General features: G+C 36.7%; 1 protein-coding gene across 4 annotated transcripts in view; it reads right to left on the bottom strand.

The window, feature by feature from the left end:
• Positions 1 to 18,739, bottom strand: part of LOC150094462 (hemocytin-like) — a 2,636,009-nt gene that overhangs the window by 1,147,096 nt on the left and 1,470,174 nt on the right. For all 4 annotated transcript variants that reach the window (XM_090412206.1, XM_090412207.1, XM_090412208.1 and 1 more), the window contains one exon: positions 16,691 to 16,741. In XM_090412206.1, the coding sequence (XP_090268332.1) occupies positions 16,691 to 16,741 (51 nt within the window). The remainder of the gene's footprint in view (positions 1 to 16,690; positions 16,742 to 18,739) is intronic.

The following is an 18,739-nucleotide window of genomic DNA, read 5'->3' as shown; positions in this document are numbered from 1 at the left end:
GGTTTGGTAGACTGAGGATGTAGTGTACACTATTAAGGTTGGAGTTTAGGCCACAGATGTTGGTGAAGTGGATATGCAAGGTTATGCAGTAAGCTAAATTCAGAACAATAAAAAAAATTGAATAAAAAAACAACAGCATGTGAGTTACAATTGAATCCTGCTAAATAGGCATCCAGTAGCTAGGATAATTCTTTTCATGATGGATGGAATCTTTATATGGGCTTTTTCAACTGAAAGTGAGTTGGCTGATTTCATATGGAGGTAGCAAGCTTTTTTTTTCTCTTAGAAACCAAGATTTTTTATCATGCATACAGACAAATTAGCCATTAGAACACGTGCAATTTAGACAGTAGTAATAATAATAATAATAATAATAATAATAATAATAATAATATCAGCTTTTACTCCCCAGAGAGGTAGACCTGGCTGTTTAGCTCTAAATAACTTTTAAAGACTGGTGGGCAGTGAATCTCCCATGTTAGTCAATCACAGATAGTTTGTCCAAGACTATCAACAATTTCAATTAGGATCTAGAAAGGAGAGTTTGCAGAACACTGCTACCATCTAATGGGCAAAACCTTAATCCAATATATTATTGTCAGAAAAACATATGAAAGTCAGGCACATTATGTAAAAAAATAATACTGAGTCTAGTTATGCTATACAAATGAGCAGTGCTGTCAGTGGTACATGCATATGAGTTATATCATAAAAACAGTGGTTAGGAGTAGTTTTCAGTTTTGTATCTAGATCGCAAAATTCTTCAACATGACTGCAAGACATCATTTAACTAATGAATTCAGGTGGTGAGCCATTGGAAGAATAGAGTGTGTTTGTGACTGTTGGACTGATTGAGTGATTGATTTGGGACTTTATGTTAAAAACACAGCAATGATCCTACTGCACCAGGACATAGGTTATAGCAGTACACAGAGTGTTGATCAGTAAATAAATAAATAGTTACAAGGAGATAGATTAGTGACTAATATAAAATATATGTACATAGTTGTAAGAAGATAAATGAGTAAACAAAATGTATGTATAAAGTTTAGATGCAGTATCTACGACGTGCTATCTACCTCTCAACAAAGCTATAATCAAATCTTTGAATAAATTAATGTTTTGTAAAAATTTAAAAATATCATGCAATCTGTCTCAGTCTGATAGCTGAATGTATAAGGCTTGGCCAGATAAGTAAAAATATTACTTAAGTATAAAGAGCTAATAAGCTTCCTTTCGGCAATGAAAACATTACTTAAATTATGTCTAGCTAGTTTAGGTCTAGCTACTCACTGATGAAGCCTCAAAAAAGGCTGAAACCGGTCTGGGTAGTGACCTCCCTCCATAATGTAATAACAGCATGCATTTCCTAGGAAATGTGTTTTTACATTATGGAAAATACCTAAGAATAGCGATCTGAACTTTCCCCACCTTTGCAATGAGTCGTCCGGTATTGTACTACGTACTAGGGTCACTTGCATTAGCTCACGCTAAGTGTTCGCCGATACTTTATAGTTTACTATATTCGGCAAGAAACTCTCTGATTCCAATCTTTGAGTTTCTTATTCGGTTTTAAAACTATGTGGGATTTAATATCCCCTTAATTTAAGTAAAGTAAAAATATTGTTTCTCTCTCATGTGAAGGGCTCCACTAGAATTTGACTAATGGTAAGAAAAATGTTCCATTTCCCACACAGTCTTTATTTTATAGATTTTAAAACCTGCGTGCGTGCGTGCATGTGTGTGTGTGTGTGTGTGTGTGCGTGTGTGTGTGTGTGTGTGTGTGTGTGCATGTGTGTGTGTGTGACTACCAAACAGTATCTTGAGAAAGTATGAGTTGATCTAGCAGCTATATCTGTGATGTGATTTCCCTTAATTTTAATGAAACTGGGAATCCAACATCAAAATTAAGGGTCTTTATTCTGTACAAGTCGAAGCACTTCACCAAGCAACTGGATGTTGATGATACACCATAGAGGAAATAGCCTGTAAAGAATTTCAAGAATCTTTATAAATTACACACTTTTGGTAGGAGTTTCTTTGATATGCTCAAGTGCAAGCTGAATAGCATGCAACTCTGCTGTGTAGTTATTGTCACTGTGTGGAAACTAGTTGGAGATTGTAATGTTAAGAAAAACAGCAGCAGAGTCAACAGAGGTCACTGATCTTGAATCATCAATATAGATAGGTAAGAAATCAGCATGGGATGCTCTGTCTACATTGAACAATTGCAGGTTGACAGATGAAGGTCTATGATACTTCTGTAGTTGACATAGTGAGAGGTTGCAGAATGAGGTGCAAGCCATGAAGGAATGATGATTCGTTTGGTGCGGGTAATGTTGTCAACACTCATCCAAACAATAGCCTTCTTAAAGTGGATGGTAGTCTGACATGTGTCATAGAGGAACTCCCAGTAAGATGATCAGTAGGAATTTTACTTTTAGGGCATAATAAAAATACAAATGTTTTCATCAAAGTGATAGAGTGAGGTCATTTGATTCAACATAAGGGTTTAAAAAGGCAATGTGCAAAAAACCCTGGTAGCTAATCAGATAGTTTGATGACGGAAGGGGTCCAACCACTGGAGTGTGCTCTCTCCCTTGCAGAACAGTAAACCTGGGAACCATAATCAAGTTTTGAAAGTACCAGTGCATAATAAATGTGGGGCAAGGAACAGCAATCTGCATCCTATTCTGTAGAGGATAGAGTGCAGAGGTTTTTTGATGCTTTTTTTTTGCACTTATTCCAAGGATGACAAATGTGTGTAAAGAAAGTTAGCTTTCTATCAAAGACGAGTCCCAGAAACTTGGACTCTAGAAATACATGGATAATAGTTTGTCACATTCTTAAATCAGGATTGGAGTGGAGAAAGCATTTTCAGCAGGTAACCTGAACCCATGACAAAGAGCTAATGATGAGACACGATTGAATGCTTGTTGAAGTTGTCTTTCAATGACCCTCACATTGCAGGAGTAATAGTAAATTGAGAAATCATCGACATAAAGGCAATTGCTTATTGTGGAAGGATGCTATTTAGTTATCAAGTTCACTTTAATAGCAAAGAAGGTCACACTTCTTAAAGATATGGTGGAAATAATGTGCTACCCACTTGGATTGGAATGCACAGCTGGATAGAGTGTTCTTAATAAAAACAGGATGGAATGTTCTCAGACCAAGAATAAACAGGTATTTTAATATGCCATATCTCTAAGCTGTGTCATAGGCTTTTTCCATTCTGATGAACATTAAAACCACATGTTTCTTTTAAGGAAAGCATCTCTTATACATGTTTCTAAATGGACCAAATGGTCCAAGGTTGATTGGCTTCTACAAAAACCACATTGTGTGTTGGAAAGAAGTTTGTTGCTTACTAAGTACCACAAAAGCCTTGTGATTACTATTTTTTTCCAAGACCTTACAAAGACGGTTGGTCAGAGCAATGGGATGATAATTGTGTTTGTGCTGAATACTTGGATGGTTTTGCTATGTTGCATGTTGGAAAGAAGTTAATTGCTTACGAAGTACCACAAAAGCTTGCGATTACTATTTTTTTCCAAGACCTTACAAAGACGGTTGGTCAGAGCAATGGGATGACAATTGTGTCTATGCTGAATCCTTGGATGGTTTTGGGAGAGGAATAACAATTGACTATACCAGGAGTCTGGAAATGCATCCTCTGTAAATATTCTGTTGTATAGTAAGAGAAGGAAATCCATAGAAGATGAGAGGAGGTGTTTTATCTCATACTGAAAGTCATCAGCGCCAAATGTACAAGGGAGATAGAGGAAAAGTGTGCTTTTTAGTTCTTCCTTAACAAATAGCTGACTGTACAGATCAATCCCCTTGGTACAAAGCTTAAACTTAGCCACTATTTCTCTTGTTGTTCTTTCAAAATTAAAAATCAGGAGGACAGGAAAATGTTGCTAAGATTGGCAAAGTTTTCTATCAAAGTGTCTGAAATAGCCTTGGAATCAATAACAATACATCCATTATGTTCCAAAGTAGACAACCAGTGTGTTCTATAGCTACCTTTTTATCTTCTGGATTTTATTTCAGACAGTTTTTTCCCTGGTTGTTTGATTAATCAATGATGTAAATTTAATCCAGGATTGTTTTTGGTACTGACATCTCATATATTGTGCTTTGGGTTGAGAATATTTAAATGCTATTAAGTTTGTTGGGGTAGGATATCTACAGAATACATCCCATGCTATATCTTGATCATTTTTGACTGCTTGGAACTCTCGATTTCACCAAGGCTTTGGATGGAGTGGAAATCGAGGTAATGTTTTTGGAAATGCTGTTGTGGCTGCTTGATCCATTTTCCACATTGGCACCTATGAAGAAGGACATGGTTCCTGTGAAGACATAGTGCTGATAAGAGGAAAACGATCGATTGCTTCCATATATGTTTTTATCAATATCCCATGTAAGCAGTGGAAAAAAAAAAAGGAAGGGAACAGATTTTAAGATCAATGGTTGAATAAGAGCAGGTAGTCATGTGGAAAACGGCATTTGCTCTGTTATTAATAAAGAGAGAGAGATTCATGGCTGTTGAGCATTCACTCAATGATATGACTTCATCTATTCGTGTTGGTGCTACAACACAGTGTTATGTCCATCAAAGTCGCCCATTAGAAGTATGGACTGAAGCAGTTGCATAATGAGATTATTGAGTTCTGTTTCATTTAATACAGAACCCAGTGGTAAATATATTGAGCATACTGTGATTAGAAACCCCTGTTCTATCTCACACTATACTGCCTCAAAACCACTGGCACTATTTCCCTCTTGCATCTCCATTTTGTATGGACATAACTCTTTCTCTATCATCAATTGCACTTCCCCTCCCTTTTTACCCCTTCTATCCTCATGAAACTCATCATACTGTTTCATCTCTATTCCTGTCAGGATGTTGTCCTATTCCAACTATGTCTCACTTATTCCGACAATCTTTGGGTGAACAGATGCAATTCATAATCCTTGCAACCATTTCATCTGCCTTGTTTCTTATACTTCTAGCATTTGTATACAAACACAACAGCTCATTTTTGGATCTACAGCTAGTTCCACTGATACCACTCACTCGATGTGATCTCTCCATGCTCGACTGGGGCCATTTCCTTTTCTGCATATTCATTCATTTTAGAACCCTTTTCAATTCCAACTGTTTCCTCTTGATCCCAGGTCATCCCATTCCTTTCTTGTCTACACATGCTCTCATCTCCTCTTGGAGTATCCACCCTTCTCACGCTGTGTACCCCTGTTCCATCCTGAGCCTCCCCATTTCCCTGCTCCCCTTGCACACCCATTCTCTCATTTTCTATACTTATATCCATTCACTTCCCCATTCATAACCAACTCTTTAATCTCTCCTGTCTTACTCTCCTGCTCTTCCACATTAATTCCCGCTTGATCTGATTCACTCTCTCTACCTTCCAGCAGCAGTCTCTCCAAATGTCTCACACCATAACCACTCAAATGCAGTCTATCGCTCCCATACAGTTCACTTCATCCTTCAAACTCATTCCACACATTAACATACTGTACTCCCATCTCCTCACACAACTCAGGCAGCATATCATTCATAATCCTTGCTCTCCACCTCATCTCACCACAATCATACCTAGGCAACATGCTGACTACCCTTCCTGTCACTCTATTCTCTTTTATCCTTCTAAGCAGCCTCCTGATATCCATTCTGACATGCTCTTTGTCCTCTGTCAAATCATTCGTACCTATTAAAACCATGAAGTCTTTTGCTCGCTCCCTCCTCATATCCAATATTAGCTTTGATCTTTTCTCCAAATTTTCCCAAAATATTTTTGTATGTCTGACAATCATTTCCTACTCTGCTATTTAGATCCCCAACAAGGACCAGCTTTTCTTTTTTCATTGTATCAGTTGCTTTCTCTAAATCCTCAAAAAATTCCTCCACTTCTATCTTAGTGGAACCTTCTGTGAGACTATAGGCATAAATAAGTCTCATTGTCCAGTTCCCCATTCTGATATCAGCCCACATCACTCTATTTGAGACTGCCTGCCATTCAAGAAGATTAGCCTCATATTTAGTATTGAATACTATGGCTAGCTCCATTTCTTTGCCATTCAGGCTTCTTATGTTGATAGTATCTATCTTTAACTCTGGTGATGTTGAGCTGGGGTGTGTGTTGTCATTTGTTCCAGTAGCTGACTTTTTGCTGTTTGTCCTGGTTCCCAGTCGTAAACAATTGGGGCCTTGTTTAACTAGGTAACGCTGCAGTCTGCATGGAATTTTGTCACATTGTACCATCATTTTGTATTTTGGTTTAAGCCAATAAGAATAAAATTTGGTTGGCTAAATCCCGAATTGCCAGTTCATCCTCGTTCATTCAGTATCTAGGTAGATATCTAACAGGGTGCATCATGAGAAGGTGAGGATTGGACATTAGGTCAGAAGCCCTGATCAGTTCTCTATATTCCTTTAAAGGCTATGTGGAGGTCTCCTCTCAGTTATACTGCTTTGACCCTTTACTCCTAAACCTCTAACATTTATTAAAGATGGTATCTCAATTCTCCTGTTTGAATGAACATCCTTAATCCACTAAGATGCTTCAAATGCCAGAAATGCAGACATGTCACCTGCGCATGATGTGGTAGTAAAGAGCATCACAACCAATTTTGTTCTGCCAAGAAATCTAAATGTGTAAACTGTGAGGGAGATCATCCATCATACTATAATAAATTTAGTTTAATCCTTTATCCAAGTGTGAGCAAACAAAGTTTGTGCCTGAAAGTATCTTCAGGACTGGGGTAAGGTGGTACAACACCTTACTCCAGTCCTGAATCGGATGAAATTGACCATTGGCACAACAACAACATCCATCACTCTTTTTAGTTGTGATAATAATCCCAAAGAACTTGCAACTAAAGCTTCTTGATGCAAATTGTAATGAAGTGGAATATGAGTGGAGAATAATTTAACAAACCTCTTATATTTCGCAATCATAGAAAGTGCACCATCGGTCGCAATGCATACTATAATTATCAATATTTATATTTTTATTCTGCAAACTTGTTAGAAGGTTTTCTGAAATATCTTGACCTGTAGTGTGTCCTTCAAGCAGATCAAGAAGTTCTTCTCGAATACCGGAAGATATGATATATTTAACCATCACACAGCATTGTGCCATATCAGAAATATCATTTGATTCATCAACCGCAATAGATATAAAATCGGCAGAATTAATATCCATAATTTGCATAATTGAAACTTCTGCAGAAATTGTTACAATCCGTTCTTCCTTGACAGCTTTAGCTGAAAGAGGTAAATCTTTAATTTTTTTACGTATCTCATCCTTATTTTTCATATCCTTAAATAGAATTTCAGAGACATTATACATGCAATTTTATAGAAATTCACCATCGATAAAAGGTTTTCCCACTTTTGCTATTTCAAGGGATAACAAAAAACTTGCTGCAGTAGTAGTACTACTACTACTACTACTACTTGCTGCAGTAGTATTCGACAAAGATTTCATCCAAGTTGATAAATATCTTTGCTGAAACAATGTTTTCTTTTGTAATTCTTCAATAGCTTTTTTTCTATTATCACCCTCAGGATATTTTTTACTGAAACTAAATGTTTTCCTCGAAAATGTTGTTCGACATTACTTGATTTGTTATTTTGAAATCGTAGATGGCAAATTAAACATTGCAGATTTCCATTTACTTCTATAAATGCAAATTTCTCTATCCACATTTTTTTGAATCCTCTGTTTTCTTCGATTATTTTTCTTTTTCTTGAACTCATATTAGGAGGGTTATTATTATCACAAATTTACCTGCAAGTAAAAACACAAATTCAACATAATAAAAACTATTTGTGCATAACATTACTTGACACTAAATTAAACACCAGTTTAGTACCACAATAAATAAGTTAACTAACAGAATATTTATTTTCACAGTTAAAATCCGTGTGTATCTAAAAACCGTGGTGTTTGACAGGACAGATGATCGATTAGTTCAAATTTTCGCAATGGCGCTAGTTACCTTAGGCAGGGTTAACATTTAGTGGTATTTCAACTGCAACATAGTTGTCAGTTGTTCATGTCATAAAATTTCATGCGTAACACACGTCATATGCATAGTATCTAGCGACACGAACAGGCCATATCAAAAAACAATATTAGTTGTTTGTATTAATTATGTATCTTTCTATTCAGTATAAAAGAGCCTCACTTTGTTCAGCCAAGAGCCGCACGAGGCTCCAGAGCCGCCAGTTCCCAACCCCCTGATCTACATGGATCACATTATGAAGGAAAGTGGTATTAAACCTGATATCAAAATTGAAAGTGTTAATCTCAGCTCTTTTCTTTATGCAGATGATGTTACACTTCTAAATAAATCTGCTACAAGTCTCCAAGATTCCCTGACTAAAGTGAATAACCGATGTAACAGATATGGTATGAAGGTCAGCAATAAAAAGACAAAGACAATGAAAATAGGCAGAAACATTGAAATATCAACTGCATTGTGAATGGAGAACCTATAGGACAAGTAAAACATTTCAGCTACTTAGGCATGATTTTTAGCAAAGATGGTAAATTAAATATGGAAATAGACAACAGAATCAACAAAGCTGGTATGGTAAAAAGTTAACTGAATAAATTTATATGGAATAAGAGAGAAATTATCCAAAACACTAAAGCAGCTGTATACAAGATAGTATTCAAGTGAATTTTAACTTATGGATCTGAGAGCTAGGTCAGAAGTAAAATACTTGACCAAAGACCGGAGACCACAGATATGAGAGTCCTGAGAAAGATTAGGGGCATGAACAGGTGGCATCAATGGCAATATCATATTAAAAATGAGGATATTAGGAAAGAACTTGACATTTTCAGCATCCAGGAATGTGTTAGCAGAGCTAATCTCAGGTGGTATGGTCGCTTAAACAGAATGGGTAAGGAAAGATTAGCAAAACAAGTGTTCTCTGCCAGGTTGGCAGGAAAGCAACCCAGAGGACGACCAAGATATAGGTAGATTGATACAGTAAAAAGTGCCTTAGATGATAGAAATATAAGATCTGATAATGTTGGATCTTGAAAACATTTGGAGGAAAATTGTAGATAGGAAGTTAGTAATGATGTAAATTTTTCATGTAGTACTATCATATCCTGTACATCCCCTTGAGGGTGCAAGGCAGGAATTTGATTATGATGATGATGATGAATATTGGGATGATGATGTCATTCTTCTCATCTTTCAGCTCTGAACATTATCTCCTCATCAGGGACATCTAAGAGATCCCACTCTGAGATCACTCCTCTTCAAGAAATGAGTTGTATGGGATGTCAGGCTTTTCATGTATGTACCTCAGAATGACACAGTGGATCTCCTTGTAAATCTTTTCACACCAGACACAGTAAAACTATTCAAACACCGTACAGAAAACATTTTTTTCATATTTCCAAGATGATAGTAGGGCTGTGGAATGAACCTTATGAGAACAGGTTGAGGATTTGTGGATTGCAGAAATTGGTTGATAGGTGGAGGAGGGGAGATATGATTGAGACATTCAAATTACTGAAGGGGTTCTATAAAATTAATTCAGAATATAAGGAGGGCGCTAGTGGGTCAAACGGTAAGGATGCGATTTGAAGAGCTCCTGATTCAGATAAGTTTTACTAGGAATAATTAAGTATATATGAGTAATTGTTTAAGTAAGAGCAGCTGTAAACGTTGTACGCTACAGATATTATTAGTGTGGGGATTTTTCTTGCCTAAACTAAATACAAAATCGTTATTATTAGACCTAGTAACCTGCAGAGAAATAAAAAAATTGCGGCGGCATTATCATTCCATGATTTTAATTTAGATTTCAGTCGTTTCGTTAAGTGTGAGGTCTGTTATATGTATTCCTTCGATTACAAAAATGATTTGTGGATGTTTAGTGCAGATGGAAGAAGGGTGTATGCGAAGTGTGACCTGAACGAGGAATTGATGAATGCGAATATGAAATTGCTGACAGAAAGTGCTAGTACCGATTGTGTCGCAGTGTGCATGTTTGAAAGAGGATGGTGAGAAAGAGAGGTGAAAAAATGTTAAAAAATCAGGAAAAAAGAAAAAGAGCAATTTGATAACCGTAACGGATGTTAAAAGGGACGAAAGTGAGGCGGAAAGAAACGAAATTGAGAGAAAGAATGAAAGTAAAAATGGCGTGATGCAGAAATCGCAAGTAAAAAAATTCGAAAGAATGAATGATAGCGAAAAAAGAATGAATGATGGCGAAAGTTGGATGCAAGTTGGAACGAAAGTACTGAACCAAAGAAAGATGAATGACAGCATGTTAGTTCGAAAGTACGGAAACAAAGAAAGATAAATGAGAGTGAAAGTGAGAAGAATGATAGTGAAAGTTGGACTTATGTTGGACCGAAAGCACGGAAACAAAGAAGGATGAATGAGAGGGAAAGTGAGAAGAGGGGGTTGAGAGTTAGAAAGTTAGAAAGATTTAATGATAGAGAGAATGTGTCACGAGGTTCGGAAGGTGAATTGGATTGGACGAAGCAAGAAACGAAATGGATGCGGAATGAAATTAAGAGAATTCAGGTGAAAACTATTAAAATAAATCATGATGGAATGAAAGAGTTAACGAAAGATGAGTGAGTGGCGTTGTATGGCGACTCCATTATTAAAGGTGTGCTAGAGGATAAAATGCACAAGGTATGTTTTCCAGGCGGTAAATGAGTAGAGTGATTGAGGCATTGAATATGAGGCAGGAGCAAGCAAAAGAGTTAATTGTATTAATTGGTACAAATGATTTGAGAGAGAACAAAGAGCATGTCAAAATGAATGTCAGGAGACTGCTTGGAAAGATAAAAGAGAGTAGTGTGACAGGAAGGGTAGTCAGTGTGTTGCCTAGGTATGATTGTGGTGAAATGAGGTGGAGAGCAAGGATTATGAATGATATTCTGGCTGAAATGTGTGAGGAGATGGGTGTACAGTTTGTTAATGTGTGGAATGAGTTTGAGGGATGAAGTGAGCTGTATGGGAGCGGTAGACTGCATTTGAGTGGTTATGGTGTGAGTCGCTTGGAGAGACTGCTGTTGGAAAGTAGAGAAGTGAATACAGAGAATGAATCAGATCGAGAGGGGGAGTGATGTGGAAGAGCAGGAGAGTAAGACAGGAGAGATTGAAGAAGTGGAAATGAATAGGGAAGTGAGTGGTATGAGTATAGAAAATGAGAGAATGGGTGTGCAAGAGGAGCAGGGAAACGGGGAGGCTCAGGGTGGACAGGGGTACACAGCGTGAGAAAGATGGATGCTCCAAGAGGAGGTGAGAGCATGTGTAGGCAGGAAAGTAATGGGATGACCATGGATCAAGAGGAAGCAGTTGGAGTTAAAAAGGGTACTAAAATGAAGAAGCAAAAAGGGAAACGGCCCCAGTCCAGCATGGAGAGATCACATCGAGTGAATGGTATCAGTGGAACTAGCTGTAGATCCATAAATGAGTTGTTGTGTTTGTATACCAATGCTAGAAGTATAAGAAACAAGGCGGATGAAATGGTTGCACTAATTGCATCTGTACATTCAGAGATTGTCGGAATAAGTGAGACATGGTTAGATGAGGACGACATCCTGACAAGAATAGAGATGGAAAGGTGCGATCTGTTTCGTTAGGATAGAAGGGATAAAAAGGGAGGGGGGGGGGAGTGCTATTGATGATAGAGAAAGAGTTATGTCCATACAAGGTAGAGATCCAAGAGAGAAATAGGGCCAGTGGTTTTGAGGCAGTATGATGTGAGATAGAGGTGAATAGAATCAAATACTTGGTGGTATTCTCATTACAGACCTGGTAATGTGGATGGTGGTGATAGTGAAATGTGTCAAATAAGCCAAACAAATAAGAAAAGGGTGATCATTATGGGTGATTTTAATTATGGCAATATAGACTGGAATGAAGAGATAGCAACTGGAAGTAAAGAAAATGAGTTTCTTGAGTTTTTGAGGGATAACTACCTCAGACAGTATGTAACAGAGGGCACACGAGGATTAAGGGGCTTGGATTTGGTCATCTCTTCAGATGATGTAATTATCAATGAGGTGTCAAATCATCTACCAGTTGGTGAAAGTGACTATGAGGTGATTACCTGGGTGGTTTCCAGCAGTGCAAGGACCCCTGTGAAAAAAAGGTATATGTGGAACTACAAGGGGGTGATTATGAAGAGCTCAGGAGACAACTTGCAGGTGTAGCATGGAATGAGGAGTTAGCTGGAAAAGAGATCAATGCAGCTTGGTGGATTTTCAAAAACTACTTAGTAGATGCAATGTCTAAATGTATACCATGGGTGAGAAGGTTAAATAAGGTAGGTGTGAGATGGATGAATAAAGAGATTAAGCATGCAATACAGAGAAAAAGGGCATTGTGGAGACAGCATAAGAGAAGTGGAAGTAACCAATTTCATGAGGTCTACAAAGACCAGGCAAGGAGGGTGACTTGGTTGGTGAGAGGAGCTAAAGAGAGGTATGAACAGCAGTTAGCTAATGAAGCCAAAAAGAATCCTAGGGAGTTCTTTCGATATGTAGCCAGCAAAAGAAAGAATGATTATGGAAGGATGACATTGATTGGAGGAAATGGTATAAAGACAGCTGTTGCAGAATGTGTTGTGGAGATACTTAATGAGCAATTCATAAAGATCTTTCAATCTTGTGAATGTGACTTCATGGAAAGATTAAGGGCAGTTGATGATGGGGAGAAGAGACTGACTGTAAGGGAGCAAGAGGTATTTGGGGAGTTGAGTAAACTAGATGTAAATAAGGCTGTGGGAGTTGATAATATACCACTGCATATTCTGAAGGAATGTGCCAGAGAGTTGACACCTGCCTTGACATATTTTTTTAATATGAGTCTTGCACTTGGTCAAGTCGCTAAAGAGTGGAAGGAGGGCAAGATTGTGCCACTTCATAAAGGAGGTGATCGAACTCAAGCATCAAACTATAGGCCTATCAGGTGTTGTGGTTAAGTTGTTGGAGAAGCTTGTGAGAACTAGGATCCAGAGTTGGGTTGACAACAATGGTATAATCTTTGATGCACAGCATGGATTTGCTAAAGGGAGGTCATGTTTTAGTAATCTACTTACTTATTACAATAAAGTGACTGCTTCCTTGGACAGAGGAGAAGGATACACAGTAATATACTTGGATTTCGCAAAAGCTTTTGATACAGTACCTCATGATAAGTTGACAGTCAAACTAGAGCAGATGGGGTTGGATATTAGATAAGTGCATTGGATTGGAGACTGGCTATCTGATAGGTATCAACAAGTTGTGTATGGGGGTGCAATATCCAGGAAAAGGAAAGTCACTAGTGGAGTGCCTTCGGGGTCTGTTTTAGGGCCATTACTATTTAACTTGTATATTAATGATATTGACAAAGATTTGGATGGAGATATTCAGTTGTTTGCAGATGATGCAAAGTTGGAATGAACCATAAAGAGTAGTGAAGATGTTGTGGCCTTGCAAGAAGACTTGAATAAATTGAGTGATTGGGCAAGCAAATGGGGATGTGAGTTCAATGTTGCAAAATGTAAGGTTTTAAAATTTGGAAAACAAAGATGGGATGCAGAATTTATGCTTGGTGAGAATATATTGTTGGAAGTAGAGGAAATAAGAGATCTGGGAGTGATAGTGGATAAGGATATAAAATTTAGGGGACACATCGCCAAAATTGTGAAGACAACACAAAGACTTCTGGGAATGTTGCGGAGGACGCTGACGTGTAGAAGTAGGGAGATTCTTGTTCCATTGTATAAGGCTTTGATTAGGCCACACATGAACTATTGTGCCCAGATTTGATCACCGGGGTTTCAGAAGGATGAAGAGATGTTGGAAAGGGTCCAAAGGTGATTGACTAAAGTAGTTTCTGACCTCTGGAATGTCGAGTATGAGGAAAGACTGAAAAGATGTAATTTGCAGAGTCTAGTGGAGAGAAGGAAGAGGGGAGATATGATAGAGACCTACAAGTTGGTAAGATGTTGTTATAGGATCAATGGTGGAGAAGTTCTACAGAGAATAGTGGGAGATCAGGGGAGAACCAGAGGTCATCCCTGGAAACTGTGGGAGTGAGAGGCAGATTTTTTTCGTGCAGAGTTGTGAGTGATTGGAATGCCTTGCCTGAGAGTGTGGTGTCTGCAAGGAGTTTGATTGTGTTTAAGACACGGTATGATGAGCTGTGTGTGAGATAAAAGGACCTCCTAGATGAGTCTTTGACTCCATGAGGTCTTGTTTAATAATAATAATAATAATATTTTTGAGAACAGGGCTGGTGGTGGGAGGACTAGGGAACATCCATGGAAGCTGGGCAAGAGTGTGGTTAGTAAGGGTGTTAGAGCTGGGTTCTTTACTTTTAGAGTGGTGAATGAGTGGAATAAGCTGCCAGAGTCTGTAGTGGGTGCTGTGATAACGAATGAGTTTAAGGCAAGGTATGATAGATACTGTGTGAATGTCGAATAGTTGTGATGAACATGATTTGCAGCCTCTCTCGATGAGTCTAAGGACTCCCTGGAGTTGTCCGTAATAATAATAATAATAATAATAATAATAATAATATTTCAGGACAAATATTAGGAACAAAAAGAAGGACTTACCATGGGGCATATCTCTAACCTCTATATCTCCAACCTTGGCCAATCTCTTTATGGAAAAATTTAAAATGAATGCTATTAAAAACCACCACAAAAAAACTAGAAACCTTGGTTATGTTACACTGGTATTTCTGTTATTTGATCAGATACAATGGATGACGTAATTAATTTCAAAGATTTTCTGAACAGCTTGTATCACAATACAAAATTCACTCTTGAACTGGAAGAACACAAAACATTACTGTTCCTTGATATCTTTGTCAAAATAAAAAAAAAAAAAAAAAAAAAAAAGATTATCCTTTTCAGCATACAGAAAACCAACCAGAAATGGAAGATATTTACATGCCGCTTCATACTATCAAGACAGGCATGATTAAAACATTATGAGATAGAGAATGCAGTATGTGCAGTATGTCAATTAACAGGAATAGAGAGCTGCATTACTTCATGCATAACATCGCACTCAGTGGTGATGAACCTAAGACAATCAGCAAAATTTGTAATTCATCTTTGGCATTCAGAAAATCAGGCATTCTTGAGATTTGTTGCTCTTTTGGCATTTCCTGTGTAAGCTAGACAGGAAGATCAGTAAAGATCAGCATGTCTGAACACATAAGAGTCATAAAAAAAAGAGACAGATATAAATCTGGTTTGACATCCCATCCAACTATGACTGGCCATTAATGAGTTTGGTCTCAAACAAAAATGCCTTATATTGATCATATTTGTTTTATGAAAAACGTTCAAGGAAGTCTAGCAAATGCTGCAGATTCCCCACACTGTAAAAAAATCAAGGCCTAATTCACACACAGTTTGGTCTGCTTTCATTAAAAATCAAACTGCTGCAGACATGGGATATAACATATGTGATGCTACATGCAACAGAAGCAACTAGCATTGTTCCTACACATACACTGTTTATATGTACCAATTGTGAAGTTCTGATAACATCTAATATGTGTAATTAATTTTTTCTAGTCATTTTTTGTGCAACTTTTGCTAATAACCCTGACAATGTAAGTGTGATGAACTTGTAAGGTTATATTTGTTTAGTTTTATTAAACTCGTTTATCTTAAAACATCTGGTCCCAATACCTGAAGCTGTCTACAGAGTGTGATATACTGTGAGTGCTGTCTTAGTGTGAGGAATGACAGAATTGTTATTAAAGCACTCTTAAAATCTCATTTTAACCTCTTTTTATTATTATTATTATTATTATTATTCTGGCCTCCATGGAGTCAAAAGACTCATCATGGGAAGTCCTTCCAGGAAACACAAAGTCTATCAAGACTCATCGAGGGAGGTCCCTTCTAGGAAACACAAAGGCTATCATACCACTCCTTAAACTCATTGACCGTTCTTGCTCTCACCACTCTATCAGGCATCTCTTGCTCACAGTCTCCTTCCATAACTTCCAGGGATGGCCACTTTGTCATCACTCCTTCCCACTGTTCAACCAATTGAAAGAAATCTTCATGTACCCATGTTTTACTGAATTATACTATTTATTTACAATTTTTCTCGATGTTTCTTTTACATCTCACATCATACTGCTTTTTGATGAATTGCATAAAAATTCATCATGCAGTTTTTGAGTTATCGTAATTTTTCTCTTTGTACCTTACTTTATGAGGAGAAGTGAATTAGTATAATCTTGCATAAAATATAGTTTTCTTGTTAAATTAAAGTTTTTAGTATTCTGTAATACTTTTAACTGCACAACTGCAGAGTGTTATGAGTTGTCAGAGATAGTCAGTAGGTGTTTTGTCTGTGAATGAGTTCTAGGATAGGTATGAGTATGATAAGTTTGTATGTGAATAACGGTTAGTGTGAACCTCCAATAATGCGTTTTTTCATGGAGTAATGCCTATAGCAGTAACATGTAGTTTCAACTTATTTTCAAGTTCAAATATCAAAATGCTGAGAATGGGCTATGCACTTTACACATAGGCTCCCATAATGATATGATATGATTTTTTTTTTTTTAAACAGAATTCATATAGAATAAAAAAACAATTTTCATGTCTAATAATACATACATAAGTTAAAAAAATTAAACTTACCTGGTGAAACTGTAGTTACTATTTCAGTGGTAAAAGGCAAGGTAACAAGTACTATAAAAAAATTCCAACAAACATAAATAATATCAGACATAACAAAATACTTAGTTCTCAAAAGATTATAAACATATCATGTTATCTTATTAAAAAGGAATAAATAAATAAATAAAGTGATATTCTATAAAGTGAGAAATGTCAAATATGGTATTCCATGGTCAATTTCCATGGAATGGAAACATATTAGATGGCGCTGATGTTGTTGATTGGTGTAGTAGTTGATGTAGTGGTGGAGATGGAGAGTTGTATAATAGGTGTCCTCCCGCGATGAGTCTTCGAACTCCTTGGAGGTGTCACGAATAATAATAATAATAATATTATTATTATTAACAGATTAGAAGAGAAAATATCTTAGGCATAAAATGGAATATTTGTGTTCAAGAAAATACATTTATTAATTATCCAAAATCAGATTTTTCATTAAATTTCAATAATATTTTCACTAACATGAGCCGAGATAAATACTGGTGGACAAAAATAGAATAATATGTATTATAAATGAAAAAGATTATATTAATTTCTGCTCCAGCTAAAAACACCTAGTAGTATTAGTAATTATATGCTGACAAACACAGTTCACCTAAATGGTACTGAAGCAGTTAATAGGGGGCTTTAGATTCAGAAAATAAAATGAAGTTTGAATACTGTGCATTATTATAAACAAGAGTAAAAGACTTGTTAACACAAGACAATATTGTTCAGAGAAAGAGAAAGTCATGAAGTTTTCAAGGAGAGTGTCAGAAGTGAGACAGCAAACTGCAAACGATGTGAGAAAAGCTGCAAAAATTAGAGTGATGAAGAAGCAAATTGAATAACAACATGAAAGAAACAGTGGAGGTGGTATTAATGAAAGAAATAGTGTCCTTACACAGATATTTACAAACACAAGGACAAAGCAGTAACAGGAAGAGATAAGTGAGAGGAGATGAGCAGCAAGAGAAAGAGAAGTATGAAACAGCAAGGAAAGGTTTGCGGTGATTCTTTGATCAGAAAGGTGTTTGATGACAATGTGATGAAACTGTGTTTTCCTAGAGCAAAGATTAAGACTACAGTAATGCCATTACTGTAGTCTTAATCTTTGTGAAGAAGTTCACAAAGCATTCAAAAATGGAATATGAAAGAATTAACAGTTTTGTTATATATGAATAACTTGAAAGGAGACAAATACGGAATGAGAGAGGACATAAAAAATTACCAAAAGAAAAAATAAATAACAGAGAGCAAGGATTTTAAGTTTGCAGACATGGTATAACAGGAGTGAATCATGGAAAAGAATAATAGAGTCATGATTGCAAATGGTTCAACATATGGGTTGTGTAGGGAGAATAGTGGACACTTTGTACAAGTGTGTAGTAAATTTGATGAACTAAAGGATAATATGAATAATAGCCTGCAATTAAACAAATCTAGAGACAGGTGCTGAGAAAATATTGTTTTTGGATGTTCTTCAGCGAGAGAATGAAAATGTAAAACGAAGAAAAAAGGAAAATTATGGAGGGTGTGGGTTACAGGTGAGAATGTGTACAAGGCACAAGTAAAACTACATTACAGAATGCTGATGTAGTTTTGCATATCTGAAACCTAAATGGGAAGCAATCAATAAAAGATCTAAGGATAACTGTGGGTTCCAATAATATTGTCAGAAGCAAAAGGAATAAAGAGAAGGAATGACTTGCATTTGCTAGTTTACTTGGCTGAAAATTATAAGACCCAACTAATGGAAAAGAATATAGTTCCATGGATGGATAGAACATAAGGACTATTGTATTTATTATTATTATTATTATTATTACTATTACTATTCCTGACTTCCATGGAGTCAGAAGATCATGGAGAGTATATCTTAGACAAAATCTATTGCACCACTCTTTGCACTCATCGACCATTTGCACTTTCACCAACCTAACAGACAACACATTCCAAGCACTTAACCTATTCATAAAAAAAAAAAAAACTTACTTTATACCTCTCATTACTTCCTTTTGCAACACCCAG

This window comes from Typopeltis vanoorti, chromosome 22 (assembly GCF_054136105.1).
Source record: "Typopeltis vanoorti isolate ZY-2024b chromosome 22, IOZ_Tvanoo_1.0, whole genome shotgun sequence".
Lineage (NCBI taxonomy): Eukaryota > Metazoa > Arthropoda > Arachnida > Uropygi > Thelyphonidae > Typopeltis > Typopeltis vanoorti.
Note: the sequence above shows the minus strand (reverse complement) of the source record. Positions and strands in the feature narration are given on the sequence as shown.